Below are 15,213 nucleotides of genomic sequence, written 5' to 3'. Positions count from 1 at the left end.
TTCTGAATGCTCTGGACTATCTTCAGCAGAACCTTTGTGATAGCACTTCCTTAAAAGCCTAAACGTGTTTTGTGTCACTAAAGGCATCCCCAAGTCCTGATAAGGTTCTTTGAAATTCTTTGGTCTGCTGCAGGGCAAATCTTGGCAATTTCAAAGGCTTCTCCCAGACACAGATTCAAAGCAAGCAAAGAAATCCCAATTGTCCATGCATATTTGACCAATCTGTCCTATTAAATACAGCAAACAAAGTCTTAAGAGACAGGACAATGTTTCTCTGGCACTCTTCATAGTTCTGCAGACAAATGAGTGCACCTAAAGCAAAGTGCACCTACATGGTGTTACCTATATTTATTGCTTAAAAAGCATGGATACGCATGCTAGTGTGTACTAAACCATCAGTAAATGATCAATAAGCTCTGAAATGAAAGCATTAACCTCTAAACAAATAGATCTGTTTTTACTGATAAAGGTCCATTCAGAAAATCCTGACTCTACAGAACATTCCTATTTTTCATCTCAACTAAGATCATGTTTTTTTTACCCGAGTCTCAGCCAGATGGATGCAATTTTGATCTTAAAAATTAAGATTTTTTTGATTCTTCTGTGAAAAGAATGGCTGAGAGCCTAAAAAGTTCAATTAGGGTTTCTGATTCAATGCTTACTGAAGACTTGGAGTAACTTCTGAACATTTATGTTTAAATTGCTAACATTTCACTGTGCAAGTACAACTAAACTTGATTAAGCGTGTCAAGGAGAAAAAAGAATTTAAGAACTCCATTAGTTTTCAATCCAATAAATATTAGACTTATTAACTGAATTTTATTTTAATTGTTAGTTTAACATGCCTTAAAATACTTACTTTAGAATCACACAGCCTGTCCCTGTAGGTGGAGCCGTCCAGAACACCTGAATGCGTGTCCTCCTCCGAGGTGTGCTCTCAGTCACAGCAACAGGACAATTGCTCATGAACTGTGTTTCTTCTTCATCTATGATCTAGGGAAATTTCAAGAGAAGAATGTGAAAAGGTAAGGACATACACAGCCAATGTCTCTCGAGCATGTTTTGTCAGTTCATGTTTTCTTCCAGTGGAATATTTATAATACTCTCTGCTTAGCTCAGCAGTACTTCGGTAAATTTATTTATAACATGCAGATTTCTCCCTGAATTGAAAAAGAAAGGCTCACAAAATAAAGGCAGAACAATAATTCAGTTCTAGGTAAAGAGAATCCAGACCTTTCTGAGTATGGCTGCAAATAACCCTTTATGTTGATAAATTAAAACTCATAAAATATTCATAATTTCAAGATTTTCTTTTTTAATGCTCTGGCAATCAACTGATTAGGACAGACTGAACATGCTAGAGAAGGCGGCGTTTCAGTTCATTTATTCTTTGCTTGCTTTTTAAACTCACATTTTTTTAAACAATACTATTCTTAAGGTATCAAAAGACTGTCCAGGTCAAAAGATGCAATATGTGGATCATAATCACTTATAATTCAGAGTCCATTATTTAGCCCAAACTGCCGACACTTTTGCTTTTTTGATCGATTGATGTTCAACAGAAAAGTTTAAGTGGTATAAGTCAGAAACCAGAGAGGTTAATTTGGAACTGGTGTTCTAAGGATTTTACTCAAAGGTGTCATGACAAAATAGCTTTCTCACTATATATGTGCTTCATGAGTTGTACTTCAAGCCGTCTCAAAGAAGTTTCATCAGAAACTGCTACGTTTTCTTTGGAAACAGGTAATGCTGCAATATTGCAAAATGTCTCTTCAAACTTGCTCAGTGGTCCCCTTTCATTCAATGAAGCTGCAGTTCACACTGCATTGGGTCAAGATTCAGGCAATGAACTACCATTTTGAGAAAGATGTATTTACCAATTTATAACATGACTCAACTCTGAAGTTGCTTTTACAGAATCCTGGTTCTAATAACACACTCACACACACTTTTACCGAATAACAATTTTAAAAAAATTAAAATCTTCTGGCAGTAAGCATAAGTTTAAACTAGCATTTGGACAAAAAAATACTGCTTTACATTCTAAAAAAGTGACAGTATCTATAGTTGCACCAGATTTGCTTTAGTGAGCAGGCATGCTTTTTATCTTACCCAGTGATACTACCAGCAGTCCCTAACATCTTTAGCTAAGCCAACAACCATTTCTATATTTCTATGGCAGAATGAAGCTGCAGTGGCCCAGAGGAGTGCTGAGAAACTCTATTTAGCTGGTCAATAGGGCAGCGGTTAATGAGTTTTAAATTTTAAGCCATTAATATTCTTCAAGTTTTTTAACGCTTCGCAGAATCTGTGTAACCAAACACAACATGCACATTTGCTGGAGTTTAATTAACATGAAGCTGTGGGAAGCATGGGATCTGGTGTAGGCTTAAACTGACTGCACAGCTTCTACTTCCACTGGATACAATGTAATGCATTTAACTTGAGCGTCAAGAAATCCCAGATCTACAATTCTCTCTTGGTCATCGACTGTATTTATTCCTGCAACAGTAAAATAAAGAAATAAAACTGTCTACTTATCTCTCAGAAAGGTTGTCTCAACTATTTCAGGACTATATCAATTGACCTTTTATCCATATCTCAGAGTAATTCATTCTCATTCAAAACCCAATTTTGGCGGAACCTCTGAGAGAAGAATGGGTGATTTTATACTACCTCATACACAATAAAATGCTACTGCACATTTTACAAAAGTGTGATAATTCCCATTGAAAAGGTTCTTAGAAGGTCATCAGACAATTCTTAAAAAGGACAGCTTTTCTAGAAAAAGGGAAATATTGCAAATTACTGTACAAGTTACACTAGCTCCATATTCTCTTATCAGATGCAAAATGCTGCTGTAGTATAATTCACACTCTCTCTACGAAACTTTTAAAATATGTTCAATTCAGGTCAAGATTAGATAATTACGGGTATGTATAAATACGACTGATCAGATACAAGCTTTTCAACAGTGACCAATGAAAATTTTCCAAATCTAGTTTAGCTCTGAATGTTTCTTGAGAAGCCCAACTGAAACGAACCCATGCTCTCTTGAGTACAGAGTTGCTGCTTTCAGTTAATGAGAACTTAGCTAATTTTATATCACTAAAGATCATTCCTCCAGCAGCCATCATTGCAGACTCATCCGTCATGCATTTGCATGTTAAGTACATTCTTATCTCCAGGTGAATGAATCCTGCTTTTCCCCCCAAACAATGAATGGAATCACAAGGAAAACCAAAACCAAATCCAGCAACTAATACTTAAGGAAGGAGTTGCGAGGAGTTGTAACAACTGTGAGTAGTTATTACAAGTCAAATTTATGACTACTGCAAAAGCAGAACCTGAAATATTTGCTTGAATTCTAGATAATCAGAATGTTGGAACATATCCATGCCCCTTTCCAGCTGCAACAAATGAACGTGGAAATGTAGACATATTTTGTACTTCTTTCGCTACCTAATTCCTGCCACTTAGCAAGTAAAGAATTTTCTCAAGGAATACAGATGCCTATAATGAAATAATTTTAAAGTTCTGGTTGTATTTTAGAACACAATCCTGGGAGAACAGGAAATGGCTGAGCCTCAAGGCTACATCACGATTTCCTGCATCACTAACCATCAAAGCAGAAGACTTATGCAATAAGTGTCTACTGGAAAAACCTGACCATAAAATAATGCCTTCCAAAAAGTGTTCCTTTGAAGAAAAATTAGACCGAAGCTTTCTTAATAAAGACTCCTACTGTTGACAGAATACAGTACAGCTCTCCTAAATTACTTGGAAAGGCTCGAATGTCAGTTGATTTGAGATGATTAAAGTTATTTTATGATACAGTAGAAAACTGAGAATTGTCCAGATTCTATGATTTCATGTAAATATAAAACTATCTCAAATGCATTTGCTAAAGAGATGATTTGTGTGTTTTTTCCATATCCATGGAGGTTCAATTCTTTATAAAAAGTTCTTAGGAGCAATAAGAAAGGGTTCCTGATTGATACAGCAGGATTAACAAACAACATGATATTTTAGGGTGGTGGATGCTATTATTCCACTCACAGGCAACACGGGAGAAAAGCAATAGTATCCTGGCCAACTGTAGGGGGGAAAAGAGATACATAATACAATCCTGATTTTTCTTTTGGAATCAAGTCAGACCACAGGCGTGAAGGAAAGAATTGGCAGGGAAAAAGGCACACAGATTAAAGTGTAGCATTTGCAAAATTATAGCTTTTAAACCCCAGGTTATCTGTAAAGGGAAGCCTTACATTTTCAGGAATGGGCAAGCAAATTAACCACATGTTGGACATAAATCCTAAAACAAAAAATAAACACTTGGCCAAAGAATCTGAGGCCTCAGAGGGAGGGATCTCTACGTGACTAACTCTTCCAAATCCACAAATGCAATGACATTAGGTTTTAATATTCTATCTAGTTTTTCTTGTGGAGGGCTTTTTTTGCCCATTATGATTGTAGTATTATTGGACCAATTTATTCCTTCAGGGAAACCAATGTAAATCCTGAGTAAGATTGCTGGAGTTAACCAGGATCTGAACGAATATCACAGCAAGTAAAATTTGGCTGAACTTGGGTAAATCTGCAAACATAAAGTAAGGATATTACAAGGGAAAATTTACCAGCACCAGGCTCAGTCTTGCATTCTTTACATATTCCGAACATTGATGTGGTTGAGGACAAGTTTTGGGTGTTCCTGAAAAGCAGGACTGGATAACTGCTTAGTTGTTAAACAGAGGAACAAGTGGTTTTCTCAGAATTGGAACATTTCACACTGAGTGAAAGAGCTTGCAATCTGTTTCTGATTTCTATAAACTGTTAGTCAAATAAACTGGGCAGTTAACCTCTGTAACATTGAATTTATATCAGTATTCAAAAAAAATTAAAAAATTCGAAATGCTAAACATCACAAAGAAAGGGATTAGTATCGAGTACAAAAGGAGATGAAGTTACATAAATCCTCTACTGGCTTGTGTCCACTTCCTTAGTTAAAACCACTGGCTAGGATCTTCAGCAACATTTCTTGTTCTGTGGACACATCATCACTTTCCACCCACTGAAACAGCTGCATTCTACTGGAACAACTGAATTAAAAAAAAAACATAAAGAAAGAACACAACCCAAAGTTCACAAGATAAGCTACTTTGTCAGTTTTCTTCTTTGGAAGAGCTTATATATAAAGTATGACTTCCAGAATGTTACAAAACTGTCTTCTCCTTGAGGAAACTTTCCAATTATAAAAAGAACATTGGGCCTAATAACAGGAATAATATTTGGCCTTTAGGGATTAATCTAGAACGGAGCTTATTATATGGAACGTAAAATTAATGATGTACAAAGTCAGTTTAAAAAACTTACCTCAAAGATATGCTTCACATAACCATATTCTTTGACTAAAGGACACATTATTTCTTTCAGAGTCTGTGCTCAGAATGAGAAGAATCAGAAGTGGGACTTTTTATGCAGTGTCAGTAATCAGTCTTGCTGCAGACTATGATACAAAGTTGTATGGAACCACTGAGCACTGCTGGGCTCTCAGTAAGATTTGCCATCTCTAGCAATGCACCAGAAGGCTGGAGTTGTCTGATAACCAGACACTCCTTGGAACACTGAGAACAGTGCAGATCTATGGAAGAAAGGCATTGCTAGCATACACTAAGATTATCACTACATTCTAGAACAAACTTTAGGTAGATGTCCCACAATGTTGCAACGAAAAATCAAATTTAGTTCTGCAATCATTACCTGAGAACAGACTTTATCAAGTAAAGATGAAATGCACTAGAAGATATTTCTGTTTAAGCAGCCTCAGCATAATTTCTATGCTTCTCCATCTACCTGTCCATGTACTGTTTGTTTTTCCTCCCAGTCACAAAACAGTGGGAACCATGGGGGAAGAGGGAGGGGAGAGGAAAGGACCTTCCAGTTCCATAAAGTATGATGCTAGGCACTCAGATTAATTCTTTGAAGTACATTAGGGAAAGAAGAGGAAAAAACAAAGGATTTATAAATCATCTTCCAAGAAATAAAATAAAAAACAAAACAAAACCCCAAACCCACAAGAAAACATAAAAACAAACACCAAACCAAATGTTTGTGTGTGAGATGTTCTAAATTAAAATATTTTAATTCTGTCCAGCTGGACACCAAATAGTGTTTTCATTGCAAAAAAGGCTGTGTTGGATGATCAAAAGGAAAAAAAGCTACTCAGATAATCCTATATGGTAATCTTATGCATTAAAGTGTCCCCAAAATTTTTGCTATCGAGAATCTGCTACATGTTGCTCTTCAGTCTAAACAAACATAAGAGCTGTATTATACCTACTGTAGGGCAGGCAGCGGGGGCTGTTCTAAGGTGCAATTCAAACTAAAGGAGGAAGAAAGCAGTTCAATGAGACAAGAACCTGAAGTGCATTAAAGATACAACACTGCCAGCTTTTACTCCCAACAGCCTTTCCTGCCTGAGACCGACTATGGAAAGCTCCACAAAACAGCTATTTCTTCTCCACTTCATTCAATATGTATGAAGAGATTAAAGAGACAATGTATATTGACAGAAACAGATAAAAGTAATTTGACAGCATTAAGTAAATGTAAAATGTTATATTGCATATTTTTCTTGCTTTTGAACTATTCTTACTTAACTTAATCAATGTTTTAACAGGCTGAATTATAAAGCTTACACTGAAGGCTTATGCTTGTAAATTGAAAATGGCCAGCTGAGTAAAAGCTGCCCATGAAACTCAAGAGATGAATGAACATGGATTGTTGTGAATTGAGAAAGTTTTCATCTAAGTAGTCACTAAGAGTGGACTTAGGGTCCAAAGTTTCCTCTTCATTTCCTATGAAGTTTTCTCCTTGACTTCAACATTAACATCTCTATGAAAACAGTTTGGCAAATTGATTCAAGATACTTTATCAGATTATATTACTAGGGGGTTTTCTGACAGATAATCCAGCTTTTCCCAGATAACATTACTTTTACAATCTCTAACAGAGAAACTATATTAGGCACAGAAGGCTGTAATTATTCTCAGAGCTATAAATCTCATTGGGTTCCACCAATAACTTTCTTAAAGAAGCAGCCACTTTGAATAAGGAAAATTCTCTCATTTCATGTTTAAAAAGCAGTTTGCAAACACTAAGTTTCAGCAGGGAAAGGACAACATCTTTTTAAATAGTATCATCTTTTGAAATCCCTTCAAATATTCTGGTTTCTTAATGCATCCAATACTATCCAACAACATTCATCAGAAACAGGGAATTATTCTGAAGACTGAACTTGCTTTTCACACCTTGGAACATAAAGATTCAAAGTGCACCACTTGGCTCTTGCCAAAGAGAGTACCCTGGCATAAGCATCAGAGCATACAAATCAGTCACAGCATCAGGGACACCAGCACAAGTAAATTGTGTGAAGGAACTCCGTGTGATGTTCTGTACAAAAGCAACCAGTCAGTCTGTGCTTTGCATGACAAATGGTTTAACTTTATTCTCACTGCTTAGTGTCCAGTCTACACAGCTCCTTTTACGACATTTGAAATGATGTATGAGGATTCTGGGAAAGACTGAAAAATTTAGTTTCAAAGAAACAGGAGTTTTGGCTTGCTTTGATGTACAATTTAATCAAGTCAGACCTAAATCTAGAGTAAATTTACTGAGTTCGGACTCTATGCTGACCAATTCAACTTTGTGGTAACAGGGTTTTTTTCGTTATATTCAGGCAGTAGTTGAAGGAATGAATTTGCTTTTCTGTGAAATGAGAGGAGTTTTTTATGATCCCAATATAATTTAAATTGTGAAGCATGAAAGGACAGATGAAAAAAGGGTAAATTTTATGATTGTGAAATGAAAATGAAGAAATTTTACTTCCAAAACTCTGTTCCAAGGATTAGGAAACAGAACTGTCTCATTGCAGTCCTAAAATAGACTAATAACTAGTGAGGATGATGGGGACAAAGATCAAGGCTGTGCTGTATGATCCTTAGCTGGTCCCCTGGGAACAGGGTCAGCATTAATAAGAGCAATCCTCTAACCAGTTCCCTACACGTGAGTCAAGGCCAACCCAAAATAGCAGCTAAAGAAAATAAGGTCCAATATTGAAAAATAAAAAAAATGGAGCACAGACTCTTAGGGTTCTCACTAGGTCTCATGGATTTCTCATTTCTCTCTTCTGTAACGGAGAGATCAAAGTGCAAATAATTTTTCCAAGATTACAAAACTAACACACTCATATCAGATAAGACTGTAACCACAATAAACAAAGATACATGCAGAATTTACTGTGGAGCACTTCTACAGAGAGATAATCCATAATCACCGTTTTGTTGTCAAATTAGTTCAGTATGAAAATTATTTATTTGGCAAAAAATAGGCACTATTCCAATCTAGTAAAAAATTTTCAGAGGGGAAAAAATAACTTTTGAGAGATGATGTCTCAAGTGCTTTAGCCTGGGAGAAGCATTACTTGCTGAATAGGCTATTGTATAGAAATCAATCTCACAATCAATAATTTTTAGATAACAATCACTTGAAAGCAGTAAAAGTTTAAGGATTTTGTGTATTTCCTGTGCAGTCTGTACAGTTAGGACCTTTCATTCAAGTCTATAATACACATACTTCTTTGGAAAGAGAGAAAACTTCTGTCATCTGCTAAATGTATTTCCCACCATCTTATCTGGTTCTATGTAATGCAATTAACTACCTCATATTAAAGAGCACATTCTAATCTGACTTTCTGGATAGACAAAAGACATTGGAAGGTTGTGTAAAGAAATAAATGCTTTTGCAGCCTCATAAAAGAAAGTGATATAAAGCAAGGCAATGTGGATACAACACTCGACTGGAAGTGAGACGTGACTTGCATTGCTGAGCAACCTCTCTCAAATCACTTTAGTGGGGTCTCTTCCTCAGCTGTGAAGTAGGGATGTAAGCATTGAGCTCCTTTTTCAAAACAATACTAAATGCTCTATGAAAACATACTTATTTATCCTTAACAGCTTGTCAGACCTCAAATTGGACTCAGATTTCATAAACAGAAGTTCTCTGGGAGGAGACCAGATACGAGATTCCAGATCTTCAGCCTGCTCTGTGGTGTGCCAATAGCTCAAATTAAATGGAAAAGTAGCTTGGAGAATCAACTAGAATTTAAGCCAGGGAGATTCATGACAGCCATGAAGTTGAGATGGCCCACTGTGTAGAAAGAACAGCCAAAGATCTCCCAGCTTGATGCCACAGAACCCAGGAAGCAGAACAAAAACAAATCTGGCAGAGCTGCAGTTTGACAACTGCATCTTTTACACAAGAATACTTTTTCAATATTTCCAGGGATTGTGAGATAATTTATTTAAAAGGAAATTTAAACAATACTAAAAAAATTACTTTACTTTGCAAAAAAAAAAAAATCTTTTTATTTTCATTTGGCTGCACACTGGGATCAGAAGACAAACCTTATTTACTTGTTTATCTTGCAAAAGCTGGGAGACATTGTATTTAGAGCGTGCTCTGGGACCAGCATTGAAGACTCTGCTTTTGATATGGAAGATGTGGGTCCATAAATCTGTTCTGAATCAGGCAGTTCACTGTCAGTATGAGATTTCACAAAATGAGCAGCCTTCAGCCAGTCTCTTTTCTGAACTCTTCTACCTCACGTATATACTGAACCAAGGGGAAAAACTGCCTTGACAGTCAGGTAATGAAAGCCCTGATGTGTCTTCAAATCTCTGCTCTGTTTATTTTGATGACTTTCCCCCCAAGTTATAAAGCCAGCCTCTTCCCTGCTGGTCTAGTGATGTGTTTAAATAGTTTCACAAAGCAGAGGGATTCAAGAGGAAGAGACTGAGTGAAGTCTATCCTGACACAGATTGTTGCTGCGTGGAGAAGCACATTTTAGGGCTACGAAACTCCCTCATCCAGTCTTTGTTCTAATGACTCAGACACCTGAACCTTCTTTCCCCACCCATCTTGAAATCCTTTTGCCACTCATGATGAATTTCTACTTCTGACTGGAAATTATATCTGGATGAAAATTTTACCAACTAAAAAATTGTGAAAATCAATATACTCCATTAAAAGGGTCAATATACTTGTGTTTCTTTCTGTAGAGACAGAAGACTAAAACATTTCCCCAAAATATTAGGAATTCCTTCTACTATAGATTTGCTAGTCCAGAACTGAGATTTCCATCAGCTCTAAGAGTGCTAACTTGGGATTTTTTAAAATGCTCCATTAAAAACAAATAACAGAGCTCCTTCTGCATTTATTTCTTACCCTCACAAATTTGTTCCTTGTTAAAAAGGGACAAAACAGACTTCTGAGCTTCTTCCCCAGACCTGGACTTGTGTTTTGCCTTATGTGTTGAACTAGGGCTCAACATAGTCTCCTATAGCAAGTCTATGCCAAGAATTTATGTTTAAATCACCATAAGCACTTTGGCCGTGTTACTGCAGCCTATATACATACACACACATATAATCCCTGGTTGACACAGTGGGTCACTCCTGAATGCAGAAACACATGCACATAAACCAAACTCTAACAATACATAAAACATATTTCACACACACACACATTTTTCAAATCCATATAACAAAGAATTCATTCAGATTCTTTCTGTCTCAGCACAAACCAAAGATTTGCAAATATGCACCTAAACCAACTTCCAGGTCTGATGCTAAATATACAATTTAAGGTTATTACAAAGTCAGATGCAGAGTGCTCAGTATCTGGCAGGACTGAATCCAGGATAAATCAGAATTATGTTTATGGACACGTGTGTGGAAAGTTGAAGGACTACGAGCAAAACTCAGCATTTTCATTTTTGTTAAATGCAAATTAAAATCTTGTCAGCACATTCTTAATTTATCAAAACTATATGAAACTTTTCATACCAGTGCAAGGATTTTATTCCATTTCTGCAGCAACTATCTTTATCTGCCTGAGTCCATGTGACTTTGCTTCTGTCAATGCACATAATTCTTTGCACAAAAATACCATCTATAAAAGCTTGACAGAATGTGCCTTCACTGTGTCTAATAGATATTAGTAAGGACCTCCAGTCACCATTCAAGTCCAGTCAATAACATATTTTAAATTCAGTGGTCCAGAATTTCTGTTCACCCTGAAAATAAGCTTTAAGCACTCACACGGTTAAGAATTTTAAATAACAAAAAACCTGACACTCATGTTCATAACGAAACAATACTTGAGAGAAACCATAATCTAACCCTAAATCCACTATTCTTATCATCAGTTCTAGAAAGCTCAACTAAAAGCAGCCTAGAAAATCTGACCTTGATACGCGAACAAACCACATGGACTCGGTGAAAGTCATTAGTTACTAATTATTGCATTTCAGTGGTTTTGTAAAGTCTAAATGCTACTGCTGAGGTGTGCCTTCCATTTGAAGCTAATGAGATTACTATCTTTTGATAAGACTATCATTATTCATGCACTGTTGCCGCAATCACGTATTACCAACGTCTTGAGCGCCATAATGAGCAATGCAAAAGTAACGTGAGTGCCAGAGAAATATTTGCTGTACACTCACAGAGAAGACATGGACCTTATCTTCTGCTCACACTGGCACTTCTCATTTACATTTCTGTGGCAAGGAACTCCAGGTTCTTTGTCAATTCAATTTAAAACTCAGGAACTGGCATTTTTATTTCAGGAACAAAATCCCAGATAAGAACACAGTTGCAAGACCAGTCGGTGGAAGAAAAAGGAATGTTAAATTTGAGGAGACACATAAAACATCTGATAAGGAAGAAATTTTATAGTGGCTGGTCAAACAACATACATAGCTCTTCCACTGAAGGCACCTTTCTGTGTCAGGTGCTCCCTGCAGAGTGATGATAACAGACTGCCTTCCTCCTCAACCATTCTCCCTTTACCACTTGTCAGAGCATTAATTGCCAGCCAAAGGAACCTTTCCTAATTACAATTTTGTGAGTACAAAGTGCAACATGGGCTTAAGCCTAGATTGGGCTTCTTTACTAATGCAATCTATAATAATATTATTCTAGAGGTGGTGACATTTTTCCGCAATACAATATAGCATTTGGTGGTAAAGTACAGAGCAAACGACTCTTCTGCTCTTAGGTACACCAGAACTGATGAAGGTCATTTGAAATACATGGTAAAATATGAGTCTGCACATTTTACCAGATCAGCACTTCTCAGTGGCTTAGTTTGTTCAGGCTCTTCATTTAGCCTTCATTTCAGAAAATATTACAGTACTCAGCATTATGACTGTAGTGCCAAAAATAGCTACCTCACTTGGAGCTCCTCACTTAAGAAGGGATTTAGGGATTACAGAAGATACATATTTTTAATAGCATTATTGTTCTGCTTGCTGTTGGAGCTTTGAAGCATCAGCAGCTCTGGCACACACACTACTCATGTTCCTCGTGAGCGTCTCAATGCCAAAATATACATCCCAGCCTAATGCAAGAGGATTCCACACAAACTCTCGTAGCCTTCAGATGACTGTGTACAGAACATAATCTGTTTCTGAGAGACTTAATCCACTGCTAAAACCACAGTTACAGCAAAAATACTGGTGATCTGGAACTACAGGCTTTATGCGGATAAACTTAAGAAGGCATTTACCTCCTTAAAAAAAGCTCTCAAGTCTTTTGCTTAACAATTTGCATCAACTGTCAGATCAGGAATACTGCTCGTGCAGAAGAGCTGCAGGAAGTCAGGAAGGGTTTCTGGCAGCACTGACAGTAGTGAGCAATTGTAAAGCCACCACATAATTTGTGTGCATGTGAGTGTGTGTCTGAACGTCAGACTGAGTGAAGAGATAATAATCCAGGCTATGGCTCCCCTTAGTTTTGATATGCTGATGATCTACTAATGCACAGATTCTCAAATTCTCTCCTTACTTAGAGGACATCACAGATTACACAGTCTATTCATGAACAATTCCCCCGCCTGCTGCTCTGTGCAAGGCTTTCTATAAAGCGCAATTTCACATTACTTTGAGTGCCCTTCCAGCAAATTAAACCTGCTTGCCAAGAATTTCCAAGAAATCAAAAAGTTATGCTTTCTCCCTTTCGACATGAGAGGATTCTGCTTCAGAAAGACACACTGCACTCAGACAAAAGAGTACCATAGTCTGGGAAAAAGAAGAGTCTTGTGGGCAGACCAGATTTCAATCTCAAAGGGATTTGATTCCTATGAATATGGTTTTCAAGACTATAAAGCTCTTTTATTTGAAGTTTTATTAGGGTGAGTAAAAATCCAATATATGCAATATAGACCAAGAGGGTGGTAAGTACATTTTCTTTGGGGAGTCCCTTCCAAATCAGCATAGCCTATGATTCTATGAAAAAAAATTCTTTACAATGAGAACAATCATTGAACAACCTCTATAGGAATGTGGTAAAATCTATCACTGGAGATTTTCAAGAATTGGTTAGACAAGGTTCTAGATAATCTAATACAGGCTCCCTTTCCCATGAACTGTTGGACCAGTTGATCTTTTGAGGTCCCTTCCAACCTACACTGTTCTGTGACTTTATGAAGTACACAGTCGATGAATTTCCGTTTCTCATTTTTCATATGTATTACAAAATGTGTCTTTGCACTTCTTTATTTTTTTTTACCACACTTAATCTGCTACAGGTAGTTTTTCCAACCTTGAAAAAAAAACTTTTGTCAGTCACATGACTTATTTTTTTCATTTTACTTCTCTCTGAAACACTTCTAAAGTGCAGCACCAAATCTGAGTCCAGACAATACCACCTCCTCAAACTGATGAAGTGTTGGTATGTAGGAATAAAAACAGCTGTCCCTTTCTTCCTGATTCCCCATGTGAGAATCTGAAGGATATAACTGTGGAAGAATTTATCTGAGAATTTCAGCTTAAGTGACAAAGTAGTCTAACCTGTCTATCTAAGCATTTGCAGAACATGAGCATGGAAGCACTAGAAATAAGTCATATTTTCATTGCAGAAACTAAATATTGCCCTGCAGGTCAGCTCGAACTCATAACGAGTTTCATGCCATCCCTCACTCCTAAAACTGAATTTTGTTGATATAGGAAATCTACTTCAGTAGTTATGGATAATCAGTCACACCAGTGTTTGTTCAGAGACATTTGAGAGTTTCAGTATTATTCTCAATTATTGTCAATAAATTTCAATGAAAAGATGCATAAAGCTCAAAGCCAGCATTCTGGATCTGTTGTTTTTCTGTGCTTTTTTTATCTTTTGAAGATTAATAGTACAAATTTTGCACAGCTACCAGAGAAAACAATTCTATAAGGTATGCAACTGAAAAACAACTTTAGCAAAGAAGAATTAAAAAAAAACTGGTTCAAAAAAGGGAAAACAGCTTCAACTATATAGAAAGGAAAAACTAATTTGCAGGAGATACCAACACTTGATAAATGGCAGCTAATCTCCAGAATATGAACTATGTAATCAGAGAAGTATCAAAATTAAAGACCAGAAATCATATTTAATAGATGAGATGGTTATTACCTATTTTCACTTTTTAAAAAAAAATACACAACACTTCCATATTATACAGAGCACAGTAGGAATTACACCATCCAGTTTAGTAATCCAAAATACACATAAAACGTTGCTGTTTCTGATTCTGTGCCAACAACAGGAAGAACTAAAACATAGTCTGACTCCAAACACATTTATTTGTTTAAGTGACTAAGCCTAGAGTGCTAAGAGAGTATTTGGAGGGGTTTTGTCACTTTAATCCTTTAGTAGGAAAGATTTGCTTATCTCCTTGATACACACCAGCACAACAGCTATTATTAATGCAATGCTTTTTAGGGTTCCCACCATATAGATAGAATTAGACTGTGTATCCCATATTTTAAAATCTCTATGCTATATTTTATGCTCATGGTTGGAATGTTATACATTTTACAAACGTTTATTATTTTATGCATGGACAGTATTTACATGCAAGAAGACAGATGACTATTTAAACATTCCTGGCTTGGGAGGCAAACACTGTATTTGAAGAGCAGAACCCCTGAAGTTTAGTAGTGGCTCAAGTATGCTATGTGAATCTTGAGCAAAGTCCTTCAACATTTACTCTTCTGCAAAGTGGACATGATAAACTCACATTCTAGAAAAAATGTTTATGGAATTTAATTTATGCAAAAACTTTGAAGTCTTCATCAGAAAGACAATGTAAAAGCACATCTGAACGCTGTATTATATC

General features: G+C 36.5%; 1 protein-coding gene across 2 annotated transcripts in view; it reads right to left on the bottom strand.

Moving 5' to 3' along the window:
- SPON1 (spondin 1) overlaps positions 1-15,213 on the bottom strand; it is a 188,831-nt gene that overhangs the window by 152,648 nt on the left and 20,970 nt on the right. For both annotated transcript variants that reach the window (XM_027699362.1, XM_027699354.1), the window contains exon 3: positions 860-993. In XM_027699362.1, coding sequence (XP_027555163.1) covers positions 860-993 — 134 coding nt within the window. The remainder of the gene's footprint in view (positions 1-859; positions 994-15,213) is intronic.

This window comes from Neopelma chrysocephalum, unplaced genomic scaffold (assembly GCF_003984885.1).
Source record: "Neopelma chrysocephalum unplaced genomic scaffold, ASM398488v2 Primary Assembly neopelma1_24, whole genome shotgun sequence".
NCBI classification, from domain to species: Eukaryota; Metazoa; Chordata; class Aves; order Passeriformes; family Pipridae; genus Neopelma; species Neopelma chrysocephalum.
The sequence above is the reverse complement of the archived record's forward strand: the minus strand, read 5'-3'. Positions and strand labels throughout refer to the sequence as shown.